This window comes from Lepidochelys kempii, chromosome 11 (genome assembly GCF_965140265.1).
Source record: "Lepidochelys kempii isolate rLepKem1 chromosome 11, rLepKem1.hap2, whole genome shotgun sequence".
Taxonomy (NCBI): domain Eukaryota; kingdom Metazoa; phylum Chordata; order Testudines; family Cheloniidae; genus Lepidochelys; species Lepidochelys kempii.
This window is the reverse complement of record NC_133266.1, coordinates 28,463,988-28,490,958: the sequence shown is the minus strand read 5'-3', so window position 1 is coordinate 28,490,958 and position 26,971 is coordinate 28,463,988. Positions and strand designations below refer to the sequence as shown.

Sequence of the window (26,971 nt, the reverse complement as noted above, 5' to 3'; positions counted from 1 at the left end):
GCTATCAAATCCCCCCTCACTCCTCTCTTCTGCATACTAAACAAGCCCAGTTCCCTCAGCCTCTCTTTATAAGTCATGTGCTCCAGCCCCCCAACTCTCCCTCTAATAAAGTGCTTGAAGCTCAACTTCACTGGATTTGACTTTACTATAGGGCCAATCCTGCCTCCTCCCCTGTGAGGTCAGGGGGCCCTTGGCAGAAGAACTAGTGCATTTCTGCTGCACATGGGGAAATGGTGGGGAAGAATTTGGCAAGGCCACACAGGGCTCCCCTGCATGGCACAGAAATTTGCCTCTGTGGAAAGAGTCAGAAAGATGTAAGTGGCAGATAGGTCTTGTATGGGTGCCCAGCACAAGGGTAAATTTAAATTAAATCAAATAGGACAGGCAGTGAGCACAGAAGCTCCCTTACTCCCCTGCAAATACCCTTTGTGGCCAGTGAGATTGCTTGCTGGAGTAAGGGCTTGTGCATTTATTTGCAGGATCAGGGCCTTAAGTCAGAGGGGGATCACAGACCAGCAGTCACAAAAGTTCCAGGGTTAGTATGAATACCAGAAATTAAGAACCACTGCCTTCAGGCACTGCACTAAATAGCACTGTGGGCCAAAGTCATCCCCAGTGTAACAGCACAGATTCAGATCAAGAACAGAACAGAACAAAATAACAAAGGTTTAAAAGAATTTGAGATTCTCAGGGGGAAACCAATGAGATTAACGTGGTTAAATACTCTAACAAATCAATACATAACAGTACACAGATAACATGAATACATAATTTATCTAGCTTTCAGAATAACAGCCATGTTAGTCTGTATTCGCAAAAAGAAAAGGAGTACTTGTGGCACCTTAGAGACTAACCAGTTTATTTGAGCATGAGCTTTCGTGAGCTACAGCTCACTTCATCGGATCATTTATCTAGCTGTTGCCATTTATTCCAGAAAAAGAAAAAAACCCACAGATCTATTTGCTTGCACATGGAAAACAACTTGAAGAATTATTTATTATCAAAGGTAATTGTTTCCAGTCAACAGCCCTATGTGTTATGCTCTCCAGTGCATTTCTATTTTTCAGATGTGTCTGCTTACGAATGTCAATGCTTTTAAGAGGCTAAACTGTGATATATTATCACTGTATTCACTAAAACTTGATTTTACACCAATACTGTAGTTCATAGCCTCTGAGCCACATTTTTAAAGGGGACTTGGCTTGGCTGCTCATCTTTGCACCTGCAAATCATTTACGCCTCCCACAAAATATAATTTATGTGCACAAATGGCATCTAGCTAGCTCAGTTGCAAGTGAAAATATCATTTGCACATACAGATTCTGTGCTATTTATATAGGCACCATCTATTGTGAGCATACAAAATAGTCATAGGCACAGATTTAGAGGCTGTAGTTGGACATATGTCCCTACTGTACATGTACTAACCCGCATCACTGACACTTCTTGTACTGGAGAGTTATAAATGTTTTTAGGCCAAATTCTGCTTTCAGATATGGGTGTGTCGGATCCTTCTAATGAAGTCAGCGTCAGCCCAGCATACTCCTGAAGCCAGGGAGAGAACTTTCCTGCTTAGACCTTGAGCTCATTTCTGCGGCCCTTCAATTCAATGTCAAACTCCCAGTGATGTCAGCAAGAACAGGAATTGGCCCATTATGTTTTCATGTAAAGAATGTGTCTTTATCAGGGCAGTACATATCTGAGTGAATTGATATTCACACCTTTATTAGTACTGCATCAAATTATGCTCTTGACTGTGAACCTCCTCAGAAAGAGGTTCCTAGCACAGATATGGAATATGTGGCCAGTGGGATTATAACTGGAAAAGCTATGCTGATGGGGAAGGAGCCGAGAGAGCAGCATAGAGGGGCTGGCCCACAGCAGGACTGGAACTTGCCTGTTTTTGTGGATTCTCAGGATCGGTGAGGATGAAAGGCCACACTCTTTGTCTTCCCAAATCCTAGTCCCAAAGGGAGACCTAGCTGGAAACTCTGGGATGCACTGTTGGCAACTCTCATGGTTTTTTCAATAGTTTCAGGATTTTTGGTGTTTTTCTTAAAGTCCCAGCTCCTGGAATCACGTGAGTCTCTGATTTCATTGGGGGGGGGGGGAAAGGAAGTGTCTAGGCCCAGGTTGTGAAGAAAAGCTCAAAAATGGGACCTGAGTGCAAGCCAAGGCTTAAAAACAAGAAGGCAAAAAACCAAACAAACAAAAAAAGCCCCAAATTGTGTTTTTGAAAATCTCACCATTTCTTGGGGCCTGACCATGCCCATGCTCATGTGTGGGGTTGTTAGTACTGGCAAGATTAACTTCTCTGAAGCTAAATTTTCAGCCTTTCCTGGGCTCACTGTCACCACAGTCTCCCAGATTTCTCACCAGGAGAGATATGACCATACGCCAGTTTTAAGTTACCTATCCTTCCCAGGTCATTTTTCTTGTTAAAAAATAAACTCTTTGAGTCAAGGACCATTTTTTTGGATGTACAGTGCCTGGCACAAGCCCCAAATTATGTTTTTGAAAATCTCACAATTTCTTGGGGCCTGACTATGCCCATGCTCATTTGTGGGGTTGTTAGTACTGGCAAGATTAACTTCTCTGAAGCTAAATTCTCAGCCTTTCCTGGGCTCACTGTCACCACAGTCTCCCAGATTTCTCACCAGGAGAGATATGACCATACGCCAGTTTTAAGTTACCTATCCTACCCAGGTCATTTTTCTTGTTAAAAAATAAACTCTGTGAGTCAAGGACCATTTTTTTGGATGTACAGTGCCTGGCACAATGGGACTCTGATCTTGGTTTGGCTTCAGGGTGCTAGTGTTATATCAATATTAAATAATAATAGCAAGTTATAAACCTCTGGAAAGGAAATGTATAATGAAAATGCTAGATGCTCCTTAGTGTAACAGCTCCAACAGCGCTATTATCACCATGGTTAATTAACAGATTACTTTTTATCCCCTTTGGCTTAACATGTGTTATTCAGTTTGGCAGGCAAAAATATTATAAGAACTGCCTCATCATAAAATAAAGAGACATGCAGTGTAGTTCTGAAAAAGAGTTCTGTGTAAGCTCGAAAGCTTGTCTCTCTTGCCAAGGGAAACTGGTCCAATAAAAAGATATTACCTCACCCACCCTGTCTCTATAATAAAGAGACATGTAATTGAGCTTGATGGCTGAGACATGAGCACCTAAATTTACAAGTCTTGAAATAGTTTAAGAAGAGCATGGCTTCCCATGGATCACCCTGGCAGATAATAGCAAAGTTGGTCTTTGGTTACTTTCAAGTTTGCTGTGCGTAGTTCAGGGATTCCTTGCTGTGTGCAGTCACAAAAAGAAGTGATCAACCTCACAGCATCATGTGAAGCAGAAATTAAATCCTCCTGACATCAGAGTGCTAATCTCAGACAGGAGCTAAGTGCACCAACAGTTGCATGTGGAGTCCGCTGTTAATCTTCACAAAATGAACCGTTTCCTTCCGCTTCTCAGGGCTTCTCATTATTAGTGACGGACAAAACTCATCCATGTATAGTCTCCTCTCTTCGTTGCTCACAGTAGTTTCCAGAAGCAGAAAGACGGTGTCAATCTGTGGTATACTCAAGCCTTGAAAGAGACAACATTGACTAGTGGAAGCAAGCATAACTCCTGCTTCCTTGGAGTGGCACTCTGTCCCTCTGTAGTAGTGGCTAGCCCCCCTCCTAAAGATTATTGAGCCTGCTATAGCCTTGCTTAAGAAACATATCTTTTTAGCTCATGCAGCAGAGGCTTATGCATTAAGCTCCGAAGGTCCCAGGTTTGATCCCCGCAGCTAAACCCCTGTGTGGGTCAGCATCACACAAGAAACTGCTGCTTCCTAACCCTGTGACTGGTTTAGTATGTGGCATGCAATCTTTCTGTGCCTCAGCTTCCCTATCTAGAAAGGGTCCTATACATGCATTGCAACAAACTGGATCCAAAGTACCTCAACAGAGACACAAAAGAAGTGCTAATATGTGCCAATACCCTCTCTAGCTCTGGGCTACCCCACTTCCTCCACACAGATTATTCCTGCCAGAATCAGGAATAATTTGTGTTTATGGCACACATAAAGCCCATTGTCTGGTCTGGTCTACTTAAAGCCCTGTCCTGGAGTGCCCTACCATGGGTCTAACAGAATAGATTCTTAGTAAGTTTGGAGGATTGCCAGACTGAGGACATAAAAATTCTGCCTCATGTTCTGCTTTGGCCAACGTCTCTTCTGGAACGTGCACTTAGACAACAGCAAAATACAAAAGATGCAACATTCTGAAGATGCTGACATCTAGAATGAGCTCTCCCAGGGAGAGCCAAACAGAATACCCAGATCTGTCTGTCAGAACTGATGAAACCTGCTCAGATATGACAAAGAAATGGAGGAAGCACCAGCTGATTTAATTTTACTTTGGAAGCTTGCACGGGACCTGATCTGACTCCCATTGAAGTCAATGGGAGTTTCTTCATTGACTTGAATGGGAGTTGGATCAGATCTACTGTTGTATATTAAATTTCAAGCCTTTTTACTACTGTAGTAAATGGGATAAATGGTTCATTAAAACTGATGTTCTGACATAAATCTTGCTGTGCTCTGGAGACACCCTCTGAAACAGTCATCATTCACAGAAGTAATAGAAGAAAATTCAGGCTCACCCAAACTTTCGATTCTAAAAGAAAACAAGTATCTCTGGTGCCATTTCAGAAAAACTGGAACTGATTTAAATAAAAAAACTGTGTATTATCAGCATTTATATAGAAATAAACATAAAGGTAGTGCATAAGATCCTCCACAGCCAGAACAATCAAGGATTGAGTTCTGGGAGAATTCACATGAACGATTCCACACTGATGATGGAAAAATGCTGACATAAACAAATGCTAACTATTTATGATTCATTCATTAAATCAGGAAACAGCCTATTGTCTACCAGCCCAACAGTCAACTGACAATGACAGTAAACAAATGACACTGGCCCAGTAGAGCAGAGCAACGGTGGGGGGGAGAGAGAAACAAAAAAAACAGGACTGTGGCTGTCAGTGGTTGCTTACAGATATCTCACCCTGTCATCAGATGAGGCAGTAATGGGAACATGCGCGATACAAGAGGCAGTGAACTGACTAATCTTTGATAATAAATTGTATCATCTCATAAAAGAGCAAACTTGTAGCTGCAGTCTAGAGCCTAAAGACTGGCAGATGTCCAAGATATGATGAAATCAAACCCAAATGCATAAAATCATATGTAGCCATTTATATCTGAATACATTTCCAGGATCTGTCATCCACACTGGAAGTATGAGTAAGACCAATAAAACTGATCTTACTTTTATCATCATTATTCAACACAAGAAGAAAGACTAAAGAGGTTACCACAGCTATAAAAAAAAACCTCTGTCTACATTACGATGGTGAAAAAGACATTTTAGGCTGTATCAGTCGTGTCATTTCAGAAGAACAATGTGTTTTGTTTTGTTTTTGGAAAGCCATCCACTATGGATTCTTTCTTTAAAGAGGACTAGGAATGTGCTAACGAGGTATTCATTTCATAGATATATCACAAATGTAAAATAAAATCCTACAGAAAAACAGTAAGATCTCTTATGGGAAGTTTGATGAAGATGATGTCCACATCACAGCACTATATGTTAGGTCATATAGTTCAGTGTTTCTCAGTCTTTTTGATACCAGGGACTGGCTTGCTGCCTTCCTAAACTGTGTCAGGGAGATCTCAGGGACTGGCGCCAGTCCACAAACTGATCATTGAGAAACACTGATATAGTTCACATCCAGACCACCCGAAAGGAAAGTTCAAATAAGGCAATATGATTGATATGATGTTCCTGTTCTTGCTACGTTTGTATCTGGGCAAGCTCTGGAAAGAGTACCTGAGCAGAGAGTTAGAGATAAAGAGATATTGTCAGGTGATAGTTTCAACAAATTAGTGTTGCTAGATGTTTTTATGGACAGCATGTGAGAGATTAAATGAAAATCTGTTCTTCTAGAAGCAGGGTCTCCTCCTACTCAGACAATATCCAATTACACAGAGAAGCATCTAACTTTACTGAAGAATGTGCTCATCTCTCAACTTAGCAGCAAGAAGATACAGCATGATACACATGAATATCCAGCTGGTGAATCTTATCTGGCTGGTGAATCTTGCCCATATGCTCAGGGTTCAGCTGATCGCCATATTTGGGGTTGGGAAGGAATTTTCCTCCAGGGCAGACTGGAAGAGGCCCTGGAGGTTTTTCACCTTCCTCTGTAGCATGGGGCATGGGTCACTTGCTGGAGGATCTCTGCTCCTTGAAGTCTTTAAACCATGATTTGAGGACTTCAATAGCTCAGACATAGGTGAGAGGTTTATTGCAGGAGCGGGTGGGTGAGATTCTGTGGCCTGCATTGTGCAGGAGGTCAGACTAGATGATCATAATGGTCCCTTCTGACCTTAATATCTATGAATAATGTGATAAGGGTACTCAGTATTTCAACGTTTGGGGTCATAGTTTGGTATAAAGTGCATATTATGAAAGACAGCTGCTGGAACACTATCTCTTCAACATCTGGGGTATTTTTGTTTGTAAGGCTGAAAAGGTTTGCCCTGCCCAGATACAAAGACTGACTCCCAGCAATATATTTATTTATTTATGGAGCTGTATGCCATGAAATGTACATGATTGTAAGTATTTCTGGGGGACTGAGCTCTGTGTCTGAGCAGGACAAGAACAGATATAGATATTACAAAAATATACATTTAAAGGAAAGATAATAACAGATATAGATATTATAAACATATAAACACTGCTACTGCCACTGCTACTAGGAAGTGACCTTTGATTTCTCAAAAATCCACAGAGAATATATCTGAAATCTCTCAAAGTATTTTGAGCTTGAAGCTATAAATGCTGAGCACAGTTGACTAAAGCCAGAAGATGAATTTTTCTGAAGACTAACCTTGGAAAATATAAACCTTAGCAAAGGTTTTGCAGTTACAGAAATTTTCTAGCAGTACAGATGTTTAAATGACTAGCAAATCATGTGCTTCTCCAAGGTTATTTTAAACTGCTTCCTCTTCCCCTTTCCTTAAGACTTAAGCTTTCAAGTTCTATAACAGTCACTGACTTTACACAAGCAGAAGAAGCAGCACAATGAATATGTATATTTCACAGCATACACTGTATGACCTGGTGCTACCAATTTTGGATATGGTAATGATAAATCTGCTGATGTACAAGCAACACAAAAAATTAAAGAGACACTTTTCTAAATGTTCATTTCTTTCCGTGTCCTGACTCCACAAGGAGTCTTTCTTTTTCTTCTTCTTACAATAGTCTACTGTGGTCAGGAGATCCTGCTGTAGGAAAATACCCTTTTAAAGAAATACTCCGTTTTGACTCATTGGGCTGACATTCTTGCAGTTTGTTGGAGAACAAAAGATCCACTTTCTTTCAAGTTACTGGTTAAGTAAACAGTTACTAAAAACTTACTAGGTTCAAATACCTTTTACCTTTTTATGGAGAGGACTAAGCTGCTCACAAATTACTGCTGTACTTCAAAAGGAACAAATCTATTTCCATTTTCTAACACTTACGGACATTATTGATAATACTAAGTTATTGTAACAACCAACAGGAATAATTCAGACACATTGTTTATAAATGTGTATATATATGTAGCTCATGATTTAATTATAGAAACTTGAATCTAAATAAAGCATTGCGAGAGTTTGAGGCTAAACAATATTCTCTCACTCCCCTGAAGTGAAAACTAGTGAAATCTAACCAATGAGGGTTCAAGTGCCATTCCACTGCTTTTTGAGTTCACTACATAAAACATTCAAATGACTCTTGGCATTATTAGCACAACACTAGCAGCCATTACCAGACTATGATCAGTGGGGTTTCAAGTCTTTTTACTTGTGAGACATTTAAATCAGAATGATACACATATAAATCCATTAAACTGATGATAAAAACGACCAGGAATTACATATGTCATCTGATGACTCTTTATCGTTTCACTCTTTTACTAGTTTTACTAGAACACAGAGGGGGCCTGATTCTTCCCTCAGTGACTCAATTCCTCTTTGATTCTTCAGTGGAGTTACTCCTGATTTACACCTGTGCACGTGACAGAAAAGTCAGCCCCACTGTTGAAATAACCAGAAAACCATGTGCTTCCCAAAAGTTATTTTCTGTTTCTTTCTTCAAACATATCTGACCTTCCTACATCACCTTTCAGATTATCTTAATCCCAGTTCTTATTTCACATTATTTCCTCTATCCTCACCGTTTCCAGAAACAAACCTAGCTGGCTGCTTGAAGGGCCTAGTTGAACAAAGCACATAAATATATGTTTACTTTTAAGCACTTGTTTAAGTCCATCCCATCCAGAAAAGCACTTAAGCTCAGCAAATTTAATGTGATTTAAGCACATGCTATATGCTTAACATGTTTAAGCATATGTTAATAAAATACGTAAGGAAAGAGTGTTGTCTACTGGTCAGAGCAGGAGACTGGGAGCTTGAACTACTGGACTCTATTTCTTACATGTTTTTTTGTATGTTTTTTTAACATAGTTAAAGCATATCTGAGGGTGTAACACCCTGCTTAGATCCTAGTAATGATGCCAGAATTGTTTAAAATATTCCTCACCATTATTTTTGTGAGACCCCCTTCATCTTTGCTACCTCAAACACATTTTTATGGCATCCTGCCTACATCAAAGGAAAGCCCTGAAGATTATTAGATGAGGATGAACGCAGCAGCTGAGCTGATGCAACAAATGACTACTGATAGAGGAATGGCATAGGAATGAGAGGCATTAATGTAGAAAACTCTATAAAAATATACAATGCTGCCCAGGCCTTAATCTGTCAAGTGCTTCTTAAATGTTAAGCCCATTTGCAAACTGACTTTATATATCAGAGAAACATATGAAGCATGAACCTTTAAGAAGTTATGACAACATATTTTCTGACAGTGTTAGGGGTGCTTCAACTTGACAGAAAAGGGCTGCAGAGGCTCAGGCACTGATTTTTACTCAGGGGAGGATTAAACATGCCATTTATAGCACAGGAAATCTCTAAGTAAAACTTTCTTGTCTTACCGCCAACCAAAGAAAAGCCCAAAATTGTACACTGTGCACTGCTGTCAGAAATAGACAGGTATGTTAGCAAGTCTGTACAAGGATCAGGTGCACAACCACCACGTGAAAGAGGTGACTACTAACACTTAGCGCCAGAGAGAGAAATTCTAATGATCTGAGTTTTGATCCTCCTTGCTAGAGTTCAGGAACTTGTGAGTTATAATCCTAGTTTTTTCCCCACTTCTTTGGTGGAAAAGTCATTTAACCACTCTGCTCAGCTGCCCTAGCTGTAAAATGGGGGTGCATAAGGATGCTGTGACAATTAATCAGTTGAGGCTAGATCCTGGTCCTACTGATGCCCAAGGGCTTTGGATCAGGGCCTTGCATGTAAGTAAAACAGTGCTACGTACACTTTGAGATATTATTAATTATTATTATTATAAATAATTGAACAAAGAAATTTAGCTCCACTCACAGCTCACACCAGTGAGCAAACCTAATTCAAAGCCTCAAGAGCTGATAAGACGTATCAAGATTTTGAGGACTGGTTTGAGCTATTCTGACCTTTAGAACCCTGGTACGTTCCAGTCTGCTAGGCAAATGGTTGTTTCCAAGGGAGAAATGATATGAGAAGTTCTGAGTTCTAGAAAAGTTCTCATGCAGGACTGGCTTAAAACTCTGCATTACAGGTCCAGCTCTAATCTATACCCATATCTGTATATGCAATATGTCTGTAGTTTACAAAGATTTTAAAATGTTACAATCTGATGGGAGAGTTGTGCTTTATAATAATTTTAATTCTTTGGCAACTTTAGACACGTGCAGACTTTATAATCATATCACAGCTGTGTACATACAATGTATGCTACAGGTATGTACAATGTATACATATAGCTACACACAGAATACCTCAGGAAAGTAATTAATCTTTGCTATATTGCAATAAATGCAAATCTCAACACAATCTTAAGTATGGCACCTATAAAAATGTCAAATTTATAACCTTGGGGGGAATCCTTCAGACTCCATGTAGTCAGGGCCAAATTCTCTGACTCACTCTACTCCTCTGGTACATACAAAGGGAGCAGAAAGCAGCTGGGTCTTGCCTGCTGAGAATTTCCCTACCCTAGGGAAGTCCCCAGTGGGTGTAAAGCGGAGAATCTGCCCCCCCCAGTGTTTTGTTTTTTCTATACTGGTCTGATTTTGACTCAAATACACGTATTGTCAAAAATATGTTATAAGACATAAAAATGGCCACACTGTCCTGTGCACACACTGGTAATGTTGCAGAGAATGAACAAACCCTCATCTGAGGGCTAGGCTGATGCCGTCACTGAGGCCGGTGCATGAAGGCGATTCATCACGAGCAGGTGCCCACCCATGTTCATGTCCAACTCATTGGAAGAGATTCATGGGAAATTGCTGTATGCAGTAAAAAGGTACAACTATCTGAAACATTACATGAGAGAGAAAAGGTGGGTGAGATCATATCTTTTATTGGACCAACGTCTGTCCAAGCTTGCTTCTTTCACCATCCAATAAAAGATATTACCTCATCCACCTTGTCTTTCAAATATAACATTACACATGCTAATAGGGGTAGAAAAAGCTCTGCTCATATGCTGCCTTTCTGAGAGAAAAGTTGAGCAAAGCAGAGATGTTCTGGCACCCACCCTGCAAATGAGAGGACATACAGCTAGAAAAGAGTAGAACTTGGGTTTATAGAGCACCTTTCATACCCAAGGGATTCACTCTGCAAAGGTTAGATACTGATACTGCAGTGATTGTGCAGCCAAACACAAGTCATTATAACTTCAGAAATAGCTTATGCCCAGCCCTAGACCTTGGAATTGGTTTCTTTTGAAAGAGGGAATTCTGGCCAAGACAACTATGTTATCCCACACTCCTTCCGTGGGAAAAATATAGTAGCACAATGTCTCTAATTTCCACTAGGACAGCCACTAGGGACTTGGGTTTAATAGCCCATACAAAGGACAGCACTGCCAACAATGCACAAAACCCCGTTTTGTACTGTCAGCATTGGGTACAAGCTTAAAAATCTTCCTAGAAGTGAGAATGCTCCCACATGAGCCATACCCTCAGCAGTACCTCACTCATATCTGCTTAAGAAAAAATCAGTTCAACAAGTTTTTCTGCTGGGCTTGTATTCTTCCTGTGTCTATTCTGCTGATTTAAGAACACCCTGTGATAATGGAATGCTCCACTGTGGGCAAGATAGCCTCTGCACCCCCAGTAAAAAGTCTCCAACATTCTTGGATCCTTATAACACAAAACTCTTAGTAAAAAAATACATGCATGATAATGTAGTTACAATGCACTGTAGAAACATGAACTAACTGAGCGGATGACAATGGGCTGGTAAATGTCTGACTTCTCCATCCCCAAGCAACATGGAACCTGCTCTTGCTCACACTGAAGTCAATGAGAATTTTGCTTTGAGCATAAATGGGTCCAGCAAGAGGCTCCTTGTGATGACGATGTTCTATTGCCCATACTTTAACATGAACATTCTTCTAAAATACACTGATAGCAGTAGATTCATTGATAACAACAGGTCAAATCCCAACAAGTGCTGCACACCTAGGAACTTAGTTCCCGACTTAGTTCAATGGGAGTAGGATCAGACACCTGATGAGCATGGGCAGCTCCCACTGAAGTGAATGGGGGTTACCAGTGCTCAGCACTTATCAGGTTGGACTCAATGGTAGGCCTGAGAAAGAACACAGGGAAAGATGAAACCCATGCACTGAACCATGTGGGTCCAATTGGACCCTACCTATCCTACCGACACAATTCAACTATATACACTTCTATAATATTCAGATTTCAATTGACTGCTCCTTTAGGTCACAATTATGCAAAGAGCTGAGAACCCCCAAATCCCACTGACCACTAAATGCTTTGGCTGCCTGTTACTGCGATAGCATAGCAGCAGTGCTTTTGAGAGCAGAGATGGGTGAACCTCAACCTTTTTAGCAGCAATGTTCAAATTGGCTAATGGCAAAGTTTGGATGCTTTTTAGATGTTTCAATCCAATCTTCTTGAGTCTTCCAAACTGGGCAAGGAACCTCATGAGAACAGGATTTCATGAGAGATTTCAAGTGCCTCCAGCTGGGCTAAAGTACTGCAAGAACACCCTCTCTTTCCGGTATTCTAGTACTTCCACTTCCGGGAAGAACCAGGAAGGTCAGAAGTGTACCAAAAAAAGGGTATCTAAACTTTCAAAACTCAACGTTCCGTTTAGGCTTCGTTTCAATTCTGGGTGAAGGCATAGGTTGGCTCTTATGTCCCATCTGCCTGTGAAAGGGAAACTTGCTCAGAGTCAATTCTTGGTGTATCAGCTAGATTTCAGTGTTAGAGAGAACCATAAACAATCAAAAAGAAAAGATCTACAATCCTCTGCAATGCAGAAAGGGAGTACAAATACTTTTTATGTGGTATGTAATAAAGAGACTTGACAGAAGCTGAAGAAAAAAACTGGAAATACTCAGTGGGATTACCCATTAAATATTATAAAACGCATTTCTTAAAACAAAAACAAACAAAAACCAACCACAATATCAGATTCTAAAGGAAGTCCAAAACACAGCTATCCATCAAGGCACATAAACAGCTTCTTGGCTAAACCAATTTTTAGTTTAAACTGATATAATGGAAAATGTGAGAAAAATGAGACTGCTCACCTTTGGAGACCTTTTTGAGTATTGGAATTACTTTGCACAATAGAGCTTGGCTGTAATGAATTCCCTACAAAAAGCCACTCCGCTTACAAATCTATAGGTATCTGAGGTCACAGGCTATTCTACATAGCCACCAAGGATCAAAGTTATTCTTTGGAAACCCACCAGATAAAGAAAGCCAGTGTGCATATACCTAACAGAGAAGTAAAATTTCCCCAGACAGATTTTACTGCCTTGAAAAATAAAGATTTTCAAAAAATTCACGGCTCTAACATGGATTGGAATGTTTACCTTTTTCACCAGCATCCTTCTCCACACTTCCTGGTTCATAACCCAGTTGGCTCAATACCTACTGTTCTGCCAATAGGAAAAGTGGTTTGTTTGTTTCTCAGGCTGTGAAAAACACCCTTACCGCAGTGAAGAAATTTGACTCAAGATTTTTTGCACATTCAACAAGAAAATATGTAACTTTTTACACATTCTTTTGCACGTCTCCAGCAAAACGTCATGGCCTTCTGACTACGATTAAGTACAGCAAAACACTTACAATTTGATCCATCCTCTATCTGGGGACTATATCCAACTCTGGCACACTGATGGGCTTGATGAGCTAAAAGGTCTTCTCCAGTTCCATCTTCTATCATCCCATCAACTTGAAGATGGCATTGCCAGTGAAGGCAGGCTAGGCAGCAATGAATGAAGAGGGAATTTGGATGATGGTAACCAATCTGACGGATAGCTTTGCCAAAGAAATCACCCAGTGTCTGCCATGGGATTGGGTAATAGAAGGATAAATTCCAAGATAGGCAACACCTTGTACAGTAACTCCCCACTTAACGTCCTCTTGCTTAACGTTGTTTCAATCTTATGTCCCTGCTCAATTATAGAACATGCTCCATTTAAAGTTGTGCAATGCTTCGCTATAACATTGTTTGGCTGCCTGCTTTGCCCACAGCTGGAAGCCCCGCTATCAGCTCCCCCCCGCCCCGCCAACAGCACCTTCCACCCGCCGACAGACCCCACGGATCAGTGCCTTCCCCCTCCTGCCCGCTGCAATTGGCTGCCTTGCGGCATTCAGGAGGGAGGGGGGAGGAGCGAGGACTCGGCGTGCAGGCTCCCCCGCCATCTGCTGCCTCCTGAACGCCACAAACCAGCTGATTGCCAGGGGCAGGAGGCAAGGGAGGCAGGGGGGAGGCTGCATGCCGAGTCCTCGCTCCTCCCCCTTCCTCCTGCCCCCTGAACGTCACAAGCCAGCTGACTGCCACAGGCAGGAGGGAGGGGGGAGGAGCGAGGACACGGCACGCAGGCTTCCCCTCCCTCCCCTGCCTCCTGCCTGCGGCAATCAGCTGGCTTGCGGTGTACAGGAGGCAGGGGAGGGAGGGAGGGGGGGAGCCTGCGTGCCGTGTCCTCGCTCCTCCCCCCTCCCTCCTGAATGCTGCAAACCAGCTGATTGCTGCGGGCAGGAGAGGGAGGGGGGAGGAGCGAGAACACGGCATGCGGAGTAAAGGGGGGAGGAAGAAGAGGCGGGTTAAGGGTGGGGGCTTGGGGGAAGGGGTGGAGTGGGCGGGCCGAGGGTTGAGCCCCCCACCCCTGGTGCTTGCAGAGTAGGGGAAGCTGCCGCTGCTGCTGCGCAACGTGCTTCTCCTAGCCTACAGCACCTTCAGCCTCCTTGCCTGCCTCGTTGTCTGCAGGGCCAGGGGGCTGTGCCTGGGTGGGGTAAGGCGGGGGCACCTCCCAACTATAGTCCTGTACTGCATGGCAAAAAAAAAAATTCCCTAGAACCTAACCCCCCCATTTACATTCATTCTTATGGGGAAATTGGATTCGCTTTACATTGTTTCTCTTAAAGTTGCATTTTTCAGGAACATAACTACAACGTTAAGTGAGGAGTTATTGTACTCTAAGGCTCTGAAGACTTTGAAGTTTTTGTGGAAACAGAGAGAAAATAAACAAAAGTAAGCGTAGGGGTATCTATCTAGCTACACATTTTACCACCTTGGTCATGATGTTTAAGGACCTGAGTGTCTTAGATCTTCAAAAAGTATTAGAAGGAGCCAAGCCATGAAATCAACACTATAAGACCCTCAAAGGTCTTCAGTTCTAGTCATCATCATTGTTTATCACTCCAAAACCACAACCCAGACTTGTTGTTATCACTTCAGTTCTAGTGCATCCCGCCATCAGCATTCACTGGAACAGAGTCTAATATTCAAGTTTAGAAGCAGTTCATTCATACGCTACATTGTGCAACTAAGTCATAAGAAATCTTACTGTGAAATGCAGCTCTGAATTTCACCTCTGTATCACAGCAATTATTTACTGCTATTAAAACCAGTTCTCAATACTGGAAAATGAGGACTAGCTGCAAGTGGATGAAAGCAGGTATCATGGTAAGAATGAGAATTCCTAACCTAGCCAGCAGTTGAGTACTCCATTCAAACAGCATTTTCCTCCCATATGCTGCAAACAAAACAAGCAGCAGGCTGTAAACAGCAAAAAGAAAAGGAAATAGCTAACAAAATGCCACTGGCTGTTCTATTACATGTGGGACAGTAGCTCTAATTTATTTCACATAAATGTAGTAAAATTTAGTCAAGCAACACATGCAGATAGGAAGTCTTCCTCAGAGAGAGAGCAAGAGAGGGCCCTGAAATACATACTGGAGCTGCTTTCTTTAAGAAAAGGGTAAGTAACCTCTGCTCACTCCAGGATGTAAACCAAAACCGAGGAGCAATTTCCACTGTTAGCACAATTTACTTGTAATCCTTCTACCCCAGGATGTTTTAGAGGCTGGATTAGGGTAGACTACACTCCAAGAGCTGCTGGAACCAAACCCAAGTCCCTCGTAAATAAAACTAGACAGACTCTCAAATACCAAGTTAATAAAGTGCAGCACAATTTCCCTCTGACATACAATGGCCAACCAATATTGGGACAGTTATGAAACTGATTTTATAGTGCAGAGAATGGTGCAAAAGGCCACCTTGTCCAGAAAGAGGCAGGAGATGGACTCTTCAAACCCTATTCAGGCTCTCTTTCATCTTTATCTTAGATTTACTCCTCCTGAAAATGGATTAGATTAATTTAAGAACCTTGACACAGGAATTAATTCTCCTCACCTCTATAATGGAATGAAGGAAATGTGCAAGACCCAGAATTTGGACAAGCTCTTCAAGAAAACCTCCATCCCAGAGGACTGCAACAGAAATGGTACTACCAAATAGCTTCTAGGCTGTGGAATGCAACTCATCAAATGGGTACATGAACTGCAACAGAATAACCGCTAGTTGGTGACACTCAACTACCATCTTCTGGTCCAAATTACTGAGAATGACAATTGTACAAAACGCAGACTATTAAAAGTAGAGACTGATGAGAAGTGTGGAGATACTGATGGTTCCTCACTACACAGAGATTTCTGTGTGGGCTCAGCCTTGCCTATCTTTTCTTTCTGCTTGAATGTACAACCTGCCCCCACAACTTGGAATACCTATGATTAGAGCAATTGATTGAAACATACTCTTCTGCCCTCTAACAAACATATTCAGGACAGGGCTCCCTATTTCTCCATCAATTCTGAACCATATCTTCCTGCTTCGTTTCCATTCCCCTTTGGGTGCATGAGATTCATAGATATTTTTTCCCTTCAGGGATATGCTACATTAAGGTTTGGTACCTCCTCAATATTCTAGTTTGCAACAGTTTGGCTTTAGTATATCCACATGGCTCTGTTTCAGAAATAATCAGTTATGACATTGCTTTAATTATTCTGCAGAAAACAAATAAGCCCTTGAGCTGAGTCAGGCTCTCTGTCTACACTGGAAACTGCCTGGGTTCAAGAACCAATATTGCAAAGGGTTTCAGGTGCAATCACTGGACAAAAATAATTTTTATCAGCCAGGTTTTTAAAAAAAGAAATAGAAAAGAAAAAAAAACATATGCCTCAGTCAGACTGCCTGGCCCTAGCCAGAAAAGCCATATTCTTTAAAACATTTTCAAAATGGATTCTTGAAAACTGTTTCAGACTACCAGCACTGTCCCTGCACAGTCAAAGCCTAAAGGCCAAATTCTGCATGTCAGCATAAACTTGAAAACAAGTTTACTGAAATCGCTGATATTCCTCCTGCCTTGCACTGGTGTGAATGAGAGGAGAATTTAGTCTGAAATGTATTGTTCTCTTTACTGACTTACATAGAATGAGTTTCAGACTTCAGTTCAGGTTTCTTTTGAAGCTAGTTTATGGCATGCAAGTAAAATGGCAGAGATCTAGCTTGACAAGGTCTAATCTGTCTTCCTTTTTTATACTGTGTCTGATGAAAGAACCACAATGAAACTGTGGCAGAATTACAACATATAGTTAAAGATGCCATAATAATATTATTATGCTCACAGTATTTTAAATTAAAGCTATACTGCTATAAATCTGCCATTAAATATTTTACATGTCAATGACTCAGAGGTCTGTAATATGACTGGCTAAAAAAAAGTCAGAGCATAAAGCCCTGAAATCATTACTGAAAACTAATTCTTGAACCAGAACAAACTGGAAAACAGAACAAGAAATAAATATCAGAATCAGACAAATAGAAAAATAGTTAGAAACAGAATTTATGGACATAAAATCACTCTTTGCACTATAACTCCAATGATAACATTCAGACAGCTCCATTACTACAGAACAACTTGATCAAACAGAATATGACACAAGTAAATAAACAACAAAATACAAACTGGGTTATAAAAGTCTCTCAAAACTAGCTGCAAGAGAAACATAAAACAGCAACAAGCAGTTATATTAAAAAAATTATAGGAGACAGTAAAAGTAACTTTTGACTTATTTGTGACACATAATGACTATAAATACCTATAGAGAAGTGATTACAAAGGTTCACAGGCTGATTTGATAAGTGATATGCATTATGTAGTGACTTGCCAAACTAGTCTGTAATTCCTAACAATTACCTCCTGTCATAAATATAAAGGGAAGGGTAAACCCCTTTAAAATCCCTCCTGGCCAGAGGAAAAATCCTCTCACCTATAAAGGGTTAAGAAGCTAAAGGTAACCTCGCTGGCACCTGACCAAAATGACCAATGAGGAGACAAGATACTTTCAAAAGCTGGGAGGAGGGAGAGAAACAAAGGGTCTGTGTCTGTCGGTATGCTGCTTTTGCCAGGGACAGAACAGGAATGGAGTCTTAGAACTTTTAGTAAGTAATCTAGCTAGGTATGTGTTAGATTATGATTTCTTTAAATGGCTGAGAAAAGAACTGTGCTGAATAGAATAACTATCCCTGTCTGTGTGTCTTTTTTGTAACTTAAGGTTTTGCCTAGAGGGATTATCTATGTTTTGAATCTAATTACCCTGTAAGGTATCTACCATCCTGATTTTACAGAGGTGATTCCTTTACTTCTATTGACAGGTTTCAGAGTAACAGCTGTGTTAGTCTGTATTTGCAAAAAGAAAAGGAGTACTTGTGGCACCTTAGAGACTAACCAATTTATTTGAGCATGAGCTTTCGTGAGCTACAGCATCCGATGAAGTGAGCTGTAGCTCACGAAAGCTCATGCTCAAATAAATTGGTTAGTCTCTAAGGTGCCACAAGTACTCCTTTTCTTTTTACTTCTATTAAAAGTCTTCTTGTAAGAAAACTGAATGCTTTTTCATTGTTCTAAGATCCAAGGGTTTGGGTCTATGGTCACCTATGCAAATTGGTGAGGATTTTTACCAAACCTTCCCCAGGAAGTGGGGTGCAAGGGTTGGGAGGATTTTGGGGGGAAAGATGTGATCAAACTATGTTTCCCAGTAAACCCAGTTAAAGTTTGGTGGTGGCAGTGGAAATTCCAAGGGCAAAGGGTAAAATTAATTTGTACCTTGGGGAAGTTTTAACCTAAGCTGGTAAAAGTAAGCTTAGGAGGTTTTCATGCAGGTCCCCACATCTGTACCCTAGAGTTCAGAGTGGAGGAGGAACCTTGACACCTCCCTTCTACAATACTTCTGTATACAGAATTTTAAACTGGAATAATGATGCTGTATTTAGCACTCAGTCAGCACTTTCTGTATTTAAAGCCCTTCACAAACATTATCCAGTTATTCCTCACAACATTCTCATTATGTTCATTTGTATTATTCATTTCCTTTTACAAAGGTGCAAACTATGTCAGAGATCAGAGTAGCAGCCATGTTAGTCCATATTTGCAAAAAGAAAAGGAGTACTTGTGGCACCTTAGAGACTAACAAATTTATTTGAGCATAAGCTTTCGTGAGCTGCAGCATCCGATGAAGTGAGCTGAAGCTCATGAAAGCTTATGCTCAAATAAATTTGTTAGTCTCTAAGGTGCCACAAGTCCTCCTTTTCTTTGTATGTCAGAGATGTTAAGTAACTTGCCCAAAGCCACAAATGAACAAGTGAAAGAGCTAGATTAAAACTCCAATACCCAGTTCTGTGCCTACACAACAGGACCACGATTCTTTTTCAATCTGTGGATAGAGTGCCTGATTTCAATGTACCATTTTTCCATTGTGTCACTACAATTGACAGGCACAGGGTTATAACCACAGTTATCTACAGGCACAAATAATGTCATTTATATCTCTAATTACCTGACATACAAGTGCAATCATGGAAGCAGACGTGTAAATGACATCAAATACATTCCTATGTAGTTCTAGGTACAAAACCATGCCAAGATTGAGGGTGCAGTAGATGCAAGGTGGAGACCACTTTCAAAATTATGCTCAGAATCTGAAATTACAGCTGTCCAGCAACTATAGGTATGCTAAAGTTGCATAATAATAGGTGTAATTTTACATCCGAATTCTAGTTGGGAGAATTCCCAAAATGCAAAGCAATTTTTTGTGGGGGGAACAACTTCCATCAGTGTGGTTGAAAGCATAATTTTACTATCAGACTATGTGCTAAAGGTAGTAAAGGTAAAACTACTAGTGACTTCAGTGGGAGCACAGTTAGCTTAACACAGAGTGCTTTTGAAAATCCCACCTTAAGTACTACAGCTGATAAGATAGTCATGTATTAATTGAGATGAAATTGCAAGTAAGATTGTTGTGAATCAGACATTTATTTTTGCTGCGGTATGTAAAGGGTCACAGTTAACTGGCCCAACATATACATTTTACTTAGCTAAAGAAACAAAGCGCCAGAAATAAAAATGTTCCTGCTGTTTACATGGTTAGGGAGGAGCGAGGCATTATGAGGTGGAAAATGGATGGCAAGTTTCTGGGAAGCCAGCTAGGGGCTGTATGACAACCTTTCAGAAACAGAGGAGTTCTCTGCATTAGAATTTAGTTCAATGTGTGTTAGCTTCTCACTGCAGAACAACCAAATGACTGAGCTTACACTTGCTTTCTGGGTTGGACAATTGAAAAATATTTATATTTTTTATCTCAACAGCAATGGAGGATTTAATAAAAAACAAAACAAAAGAAACCCCACATTTGTTCACAATCTAGTTGGTATTCATCAAATTCTAACAATTTTAGATCAAACTTGGTGAAGCAACAATTTTCTTTTTAATGATGAACCCAAACGTATATATCTCCAACACCCAGGAAGAAAACCTTGCTTTACTTTAGTCAATGGGAGTTTTGCCATTAACTTCAAGAGGGTCAGGATTCCACCCCGAGGTTTGATTTTGCAATCCCTCCACATGTGAAATTCCACTGATGGCAAAAGTAGTTTTGCACTCAGAACTTTGGGAAATGGCCCTATAAAGTGGAAGAGCAATTTAGAAACAAAAACTGTGTTTGGTTCATCTGAGAACCTATAAAAGGGATCCTAAACTGCATCTCAGGTGGATATCCCCTCCCACCACTTTGGCTAGACTTCTATTTTTAGCATGGTTGCTCGATGAGAGCTAACACGGGTATGTCTCTGCAAGCTGGAAATCACACCTCCAGCTCTAATATAGACAAACTGTTGGTCAAGAGTGCACAGAATTACTGCATGCCAGCTATTTCAGTTCTGCAAATCAACCTGAAAATTTGTGTTTTATATCCCAGCTCATATCATTTTGATTTGAATTTCTATGCTATTTTAAAAATTGAATTTAGCAATAGTGAATCCAATACTATATTTTGTCACATCTAATTAAAATGAATGAAATAGGAGGCCTCAGTCTCCTATCTTGCTATGTCATATTTGATAGCCAATATGAAAGTGGTAAGGACAGCCCAAGGAAAACTGAGTGTAAACAGATGAACGTACAGGAGGTAACATTATGTTAAGAGTTTTTGAGAATTTTTAGCTTTCATTTTGAACAGTCAGATTCTTCTGAAATGACGACAATCCTGATATTGATTTACACTCCCATGGACTTCAAGGGAGTTCCACAAGCAGAAGAATGGAAAGTCTGGTTATATTTAGAGATGGGTTCAAAATTTGAATCTGAATCCATTTCCTTCCTGCAACTCGGGAGACATTCAAATCTGCACCCAAAATCTGCCACATGGGTTCATCTCTACTTGTATCTTAAGAGTCATATAATAAAAACAAACACTTTAAATTTAGGTGTGAAATGTGGGAAACAGAAGCTCTTATGAGACTTATCACTTCATCAAAGCATCACCTGATTCTGTTCTCACTAATTTCAGCCTGAACGACGATTAACACTACTGGAGCTGAATGGAGTAGAACTGGTGTCAGATCAGAATCAGGCCCTAACCCTCTGTTTATGTCACTGATCTCTAAGTAGTTTGTGGAACATCAGCCACTCTCCATACCTCAGGAAATTAAGATAAACCATGAAGCTCCAGCAGACCATAGCAAAACTATATGTATGCACATCAGGCTCTGATGAAGCAGAATAACATACCTCCTTAAAGTTATCGAACGCAGATAAAATAATTTCATGCCCTCCTCTGACAAGACAAACGGCTGCTAACAGTTCTAAGACAAGGGCTTTTGTTCTGTTAAAAAAGAAAGAAAACACAAGAATTAATGACAATAAAGTAATGATTCAGCTTCTACCTCATTTGCAAGATGGATGTGATGACTCAATACAATTATTTGCCCTCAGTATCTTTTTACCCTTTAAGTCGCTTTGAAAGCCTGATTCTGCAAGGTGCTGAGAACCTCCTGCAACATTCTGAGCATCTTCAGATCCAGAGTACTTGGCACTCCATAATTCAGGTGAGTGGTTTTATATATATATACTTAAAGGGGGATCACTTTACAAAATTCATACACATCATGAACAGCTATTATTGGTCAGCTATTTTTACCATAATGTGGCATATTTCCCCTAAAAGTTCAACATTAAAGGAATGTGCTTTTGATTCAAATCTACGGTTTTCCTAGATATAATTGTGAAAAATCCTCCATGACAATTATTTTATTTATACTACAATATAACAAGAGGTGCCTATCGTCACTGAATTATGCGATGTTTTATCATGTTTTTCCCTCCTTAGTGGGAAATTCTGAGCAAGCTGGATGGCGGCCAAGCTCACACGAAGATCATTCCCTTTCATCCGTAAAAAGAAAAATAATTAATCTAAAATATTGCTGATAGAAAAGCATGCAACAAACTCCAAGTGCCTGTAACATATCATACTCCTTGCATTGCACAGCTAAGGCAAGGGCACTCGTATGGCCTTGTCCGGAAGAACTACTGACAGGCAGTAAAATCACAAAGACATATAAGGAATTAATCACATGCTTAGGTGCTTTCTTGAATCAGGGCCTTAGATGGAGATGCCATTTAGCTTTTAAACTGTTACAGTAAGAGCTGGACACAGATAAAATGTTCACTTTCCCGACAATCCTGAATGGATTTTTATATTTTTAAATCAGATTCTAATTGCCAGTTTTTTCCCTGCCCCACAAAAACCCACAGGAGGATCAAAACTCTGCTAGTAGGTTCAAAGAGTTCTTATAATGGAATATCATTCACGTCCTCCCCTTCAAGTAGAGGGATTCATACTGATTATAGATAGGAAGGGGCAAGGCCCACTAACCCACAGATTCCCAGGACCCATCTGGTGTGCAGAGGGATCATGAGGATCCTGAACTCCTCCAGACTGATTGCAGCAGCCATCTCTCCCATAGCTGCAAAGTCTGCCATTGGTATGTGCATCCTACACCATTTCCATCTGGGCTGGCAGGCAGGAGGGACAATTAATGTTGCTTTGGTCGCATCCATTTGGGCACAAGAGGAACATGCTGAAATTATGTCTACTCCCTGAGTCCACCCTCCAATTAGCCCACTAATGTCTGTGGATCTCCAGTGGTACAGTGTGTATGGTTATGGTGCTTGGTTATACGGAGGACAAAGCACAGAGCTGCTGCTTCCCTCTTTCCACAGAACAGCAACCCTCACCCATTCAGCTCACAAGCCAGGCTCCCAAAATCATGAGAGTGGCTTAAAAATCATAAGATTTTAAACCATAATACATTTTGGTTTCTTCACATTTGCCTTCTGCTTTATGATTCTTTGGGGTTCTTAGCTTTATTAAAAAATGAAAGCTGAGATTCTTAAATAATCACCTGATTACTAGAGATGGAACTTTAAAAAACCCCACTAAATATCCTGTGACTTATAATATTGTGAAACTTGGCAATATCGTTTTCACACCTTTCCACACGTCTGACTACAGAAAGTCATGCACCAACTTCGACCAGAACAACATAATTTCAGATGTCTACATTCTAAAGAGGAAGCACTGCAGAAAGACTGTAGTGATATGGTCTCAGTTTTCCTCGCTTTCTGTAGTTTTATCTTTCACTGTATACAAAAGACTGTTTCTCATATTTGGCTTCAACCAACATTCAATAATTTCTCAGGGTCCTGAGATCTGGAAATTCTGGGGATCCAAACTTTAGCTTGGCAACTCCCAGCAGAGCAAGAGTGTGTGGGGAGTGAGAGAGGAGTAAGCATGCAGCGAGGAACCCAAGTACGAATGAAGCCACTTTGTACAGGCACTGTACAAACATAGAATAAAAGACAGTCCCTGTTCTGAAGAGCTCACAAGCCAAGGAACTTCTACTTTAATAAGCAATAACATTGTTCTCGCTAGCTCTCTTACAAAACCCGTGCTGGGTTCTAAAACAGTTGGGTGTCTAAGGGTTTGTCTGTATTATAAACCTTGGGTGAAATCCTGGATCCATTGAATTCAATAGCAAATCTCCCATTGAGTTCAACAGGGCCAGGATTTCACCCCTTTCCCTATAATATCTAAATCAATTTAAAATCAATGTAGTCACACCTGTCCAAACGCCTAATTACAGACCCATGCGGTATATTACTAGTAATTACAGGCTTAAGTAAACATGGTTTCAGCAAAAAGAAACGGAGGACTTGTGGCACCTTAGAGACTAACAAATTTATTTGAGCATAAGCTTTTGTGACCTCCAGCTCACTTCATCGGATGCAATCTGAATGCATCCAATGAAGTGAGCTGTAGCTCACAAAAGTTTATGCTCAAATAAATTTGTTAGTCTCTGAGGTGCCACAAGTACTCCTTTTCTTTTTGCGGATACAGACTAACACGGCTGTTACTCTGAAACCTGGTTTCAGTGTAATTTTAACTAGTTTGTTTATCTACATTAGAGGTTGCACCATTGCATCTAAATTGATTTAGTTATTCTGGTGCAAAAAACTTGTTCATAGGCAAGTTTGAAACGCATCTGTAAAAGCCATCAAATGCAGTATATTCTTTACTTACCCAGGTTCTCAATTCCTGACATCTTACCTGGGATTCTTGTTGTTCAGGCTTAGTGCAATTTCATTAACAGCATGTGGATGGGACATGACCATATTGAATCCATACTGAAATGGGAAGGGGAAACACTGTTTCAGTTTTGAGACTGCAATTATTCTTTCAAAAATTCCAGTAAATTACATATCTATGACCAATTCTGGCAACGCTTCATAGCTTTGTATGCCAAACAAAACTTTGTCAAGTTTACAGTATCAGTCAGCACATTTACATTTAATATTGTACATACCAACTGTTCTTCCACCAGCAGTATGGAAAGTACTTTTGGTTTGGCTGTGAGGCATCTGACAGACACAGACTAATAATCTTCTGGAATGCCCATTGCCAGCCCCTCATCCTTTTCTTTTTTCTATTTTCCCCCTGCCCCCTCCCCCAATTTTGGACCTTTTGATCAATCGTGTCATTTACCTTTCAAAAAAGAGCTTCTAATCCAATACAGAATAGTATATGTGTTCTAACACACACATATCTATATTTCTATATAACGGTTTATAATATTTGTAAGACAATTACTGTTTATGTGTTTTAAATATGCAGAAAACCATAACTGAATTAAGAAAAACATTAATTATTATAGCAATAGATCATTATCCATGCTTTTTTTCATTAGAGATGTGTGGAGCTATGCTGCTTTACACCAGCTGAGGATCTGGCCCATAGGTTTAAATTCCACTCTCAATTTCATGGGTGTAAACCTGGGGTAAAGCCACTGATTTTCAATACTTCAGCAAATTCCTCTGGCTATGGTATAACCAGAAGCAGAATTTACCCTATACGCTGGTGCCGGAAATACTTCTCAGACATGTCCAGTCATTAGAAAGTTTTGGTACGCAATCCGTAACCAGATAACACAAACTGTTGGATATTTATTACCAAAGGATCCTTTGGTAATCCTCCTGGGGCTTCCTGGTGGAAGTGGTCACACACAAGGAAATGCAGAATTTCTCTCTCACCTACTAGTAGCAGCTAGACTACTGACAGTCTCTCATTGAAAAAAGAAAAATAGTCCAACTGTAGAGGGTTGGTTAAAAAACACTGAAGCTTGTGGTGATGGAAAAATGAATGCACCAATTATGTGTGCAGCAAAATAGAGGACAAATAGATACTTAGATATTTAGCTGTCATTTATTCAATACTCAAAGTACATTCACCTGCAAAAAAACCCCGCACCTCTGTCCATTTTTTTTTAATATTAACTTTTGATAGACATGCCTGTCGGTTAAATATGTGCAAGCAGAAATGACATGTCACAGGTTTTGTAATGATGCTCACTCTGTAATATGGAAACACCCTGTTAAACAGAGATCTTATTACTATATTCCTATATGTCTCTTGTAAACAACAGCTCACTGTTGTAACAACTGTGTTGTTTCTGATATGTTCATGGCAAGGGTTTGTAAACTTGTTAATACTTCCTAAATAAATAAATGGTTAGAAATAATACTTCAGAGGTTGTACAAGGCAAAAAAAAGATAATGTTTTTGAGAAGCTTTTTTTGGAAATATGGAACAGTTAACAGCAATTGTTACAGAGAAAATCCGGAGTGTCTGAAACCACAAGAATGTGCTGTATGACCACAACTTCACAGTGACAATACAGAGAAATTCTGAAATAAAGATTCATTTTGATCTAGTTTACTCTTTCCCTTGCAGTTTTATTATTATTGCTTTGCAGTATGCACATAGAGAGAAATCTGATATCTGCCATTTGCATAACATTCTAACTGTTCTGTATAATTCCCATTAATCTTCACACATATCAAGTCTATATATTGGGCTGATCTCAGTTACAGGAGTGCAGCTTCCACTGAGTTAATGAAAACTGCCTCCATGTAAGTGAGAACAGAATTTGGCCTATAATGGACTGAATATAAATATAGCAAATATACTGTATAGTAAGAAATTAAGCTTTCACATCTGCTTTATTTTTAAAAATATGCCTAGCTTCTTCTTCCACCTCCAGAAAGTAAAAAAGTTATTTTGTCAAAAATCATTGGAATGCAAGTACCTGGTAATTCATTATGGCACGTAAACACATGATGCAGACATGAACATCGTCTTTTTTACTCACTAATCTTGAATTTTTTAGTGTTCTTCTACTCGGCAAGGTATTATACCTGCAAATAAATGAGGAACTTTTATCAGTCACAGGACAACTTCTGTAGATAGTAAAAGTATGGAAGCAGCTGTAGGCCTCCAGCATTTATGAAAATATGCAAATTCCCTAGTCTACTGGATATACAAGCATCCGATATCCAACTAGACAGCAAACACAAGACACAAGAACAAAAAAAAGAAGCATCTTCTTTACACTTTAAGCCTCATGTCGCATTCTATTTATGCCACATTGTGCTAGGTTTGCACAAGGGTAATCCCAATCCCTAAGGCCTCAGTGGGGCTCCTCAGGAAGGGAAGCACACTTCAGAGGAGGAAAGATCAGGCTG

At 40.2% G+C, this 26,971-nt stretch overlaps 1 protein-coding gene across 12 annotated transcripts in view; it reads right to left on the bottom strand.

Annotated features, from left to right (window-relative positions):
- The window catches only part of FMNL2 (formin like 2), a 259,314-nt gene that overhangs the window by 41,983 nt on the left and 190,360 nt on the right, over positions 1–26,971 (bottom strand). For all 12 annotated transcript variants that reach the window (XM_073305475.1, XM_073305481.1, XM_073305484.1 and 9 more), the window contains 3 exons: positions 26,536–26,644; positions 24,502–24,578; positions 21,624–21,717 (listed from right to left, as the gene is read on the bottom strand). In XM_073305475.1, the coding sequence (XP_073161576.1) occupies positions 21,624–21,717; positions 24,502–24,578; positions 26,536–26,644 (280 nt within the window). The remainder of the gene's footprint in view (positions 1–21,623; positions 21,718–24,501; positions 24,579–26,535; positions 26,645–26,971) is intronic.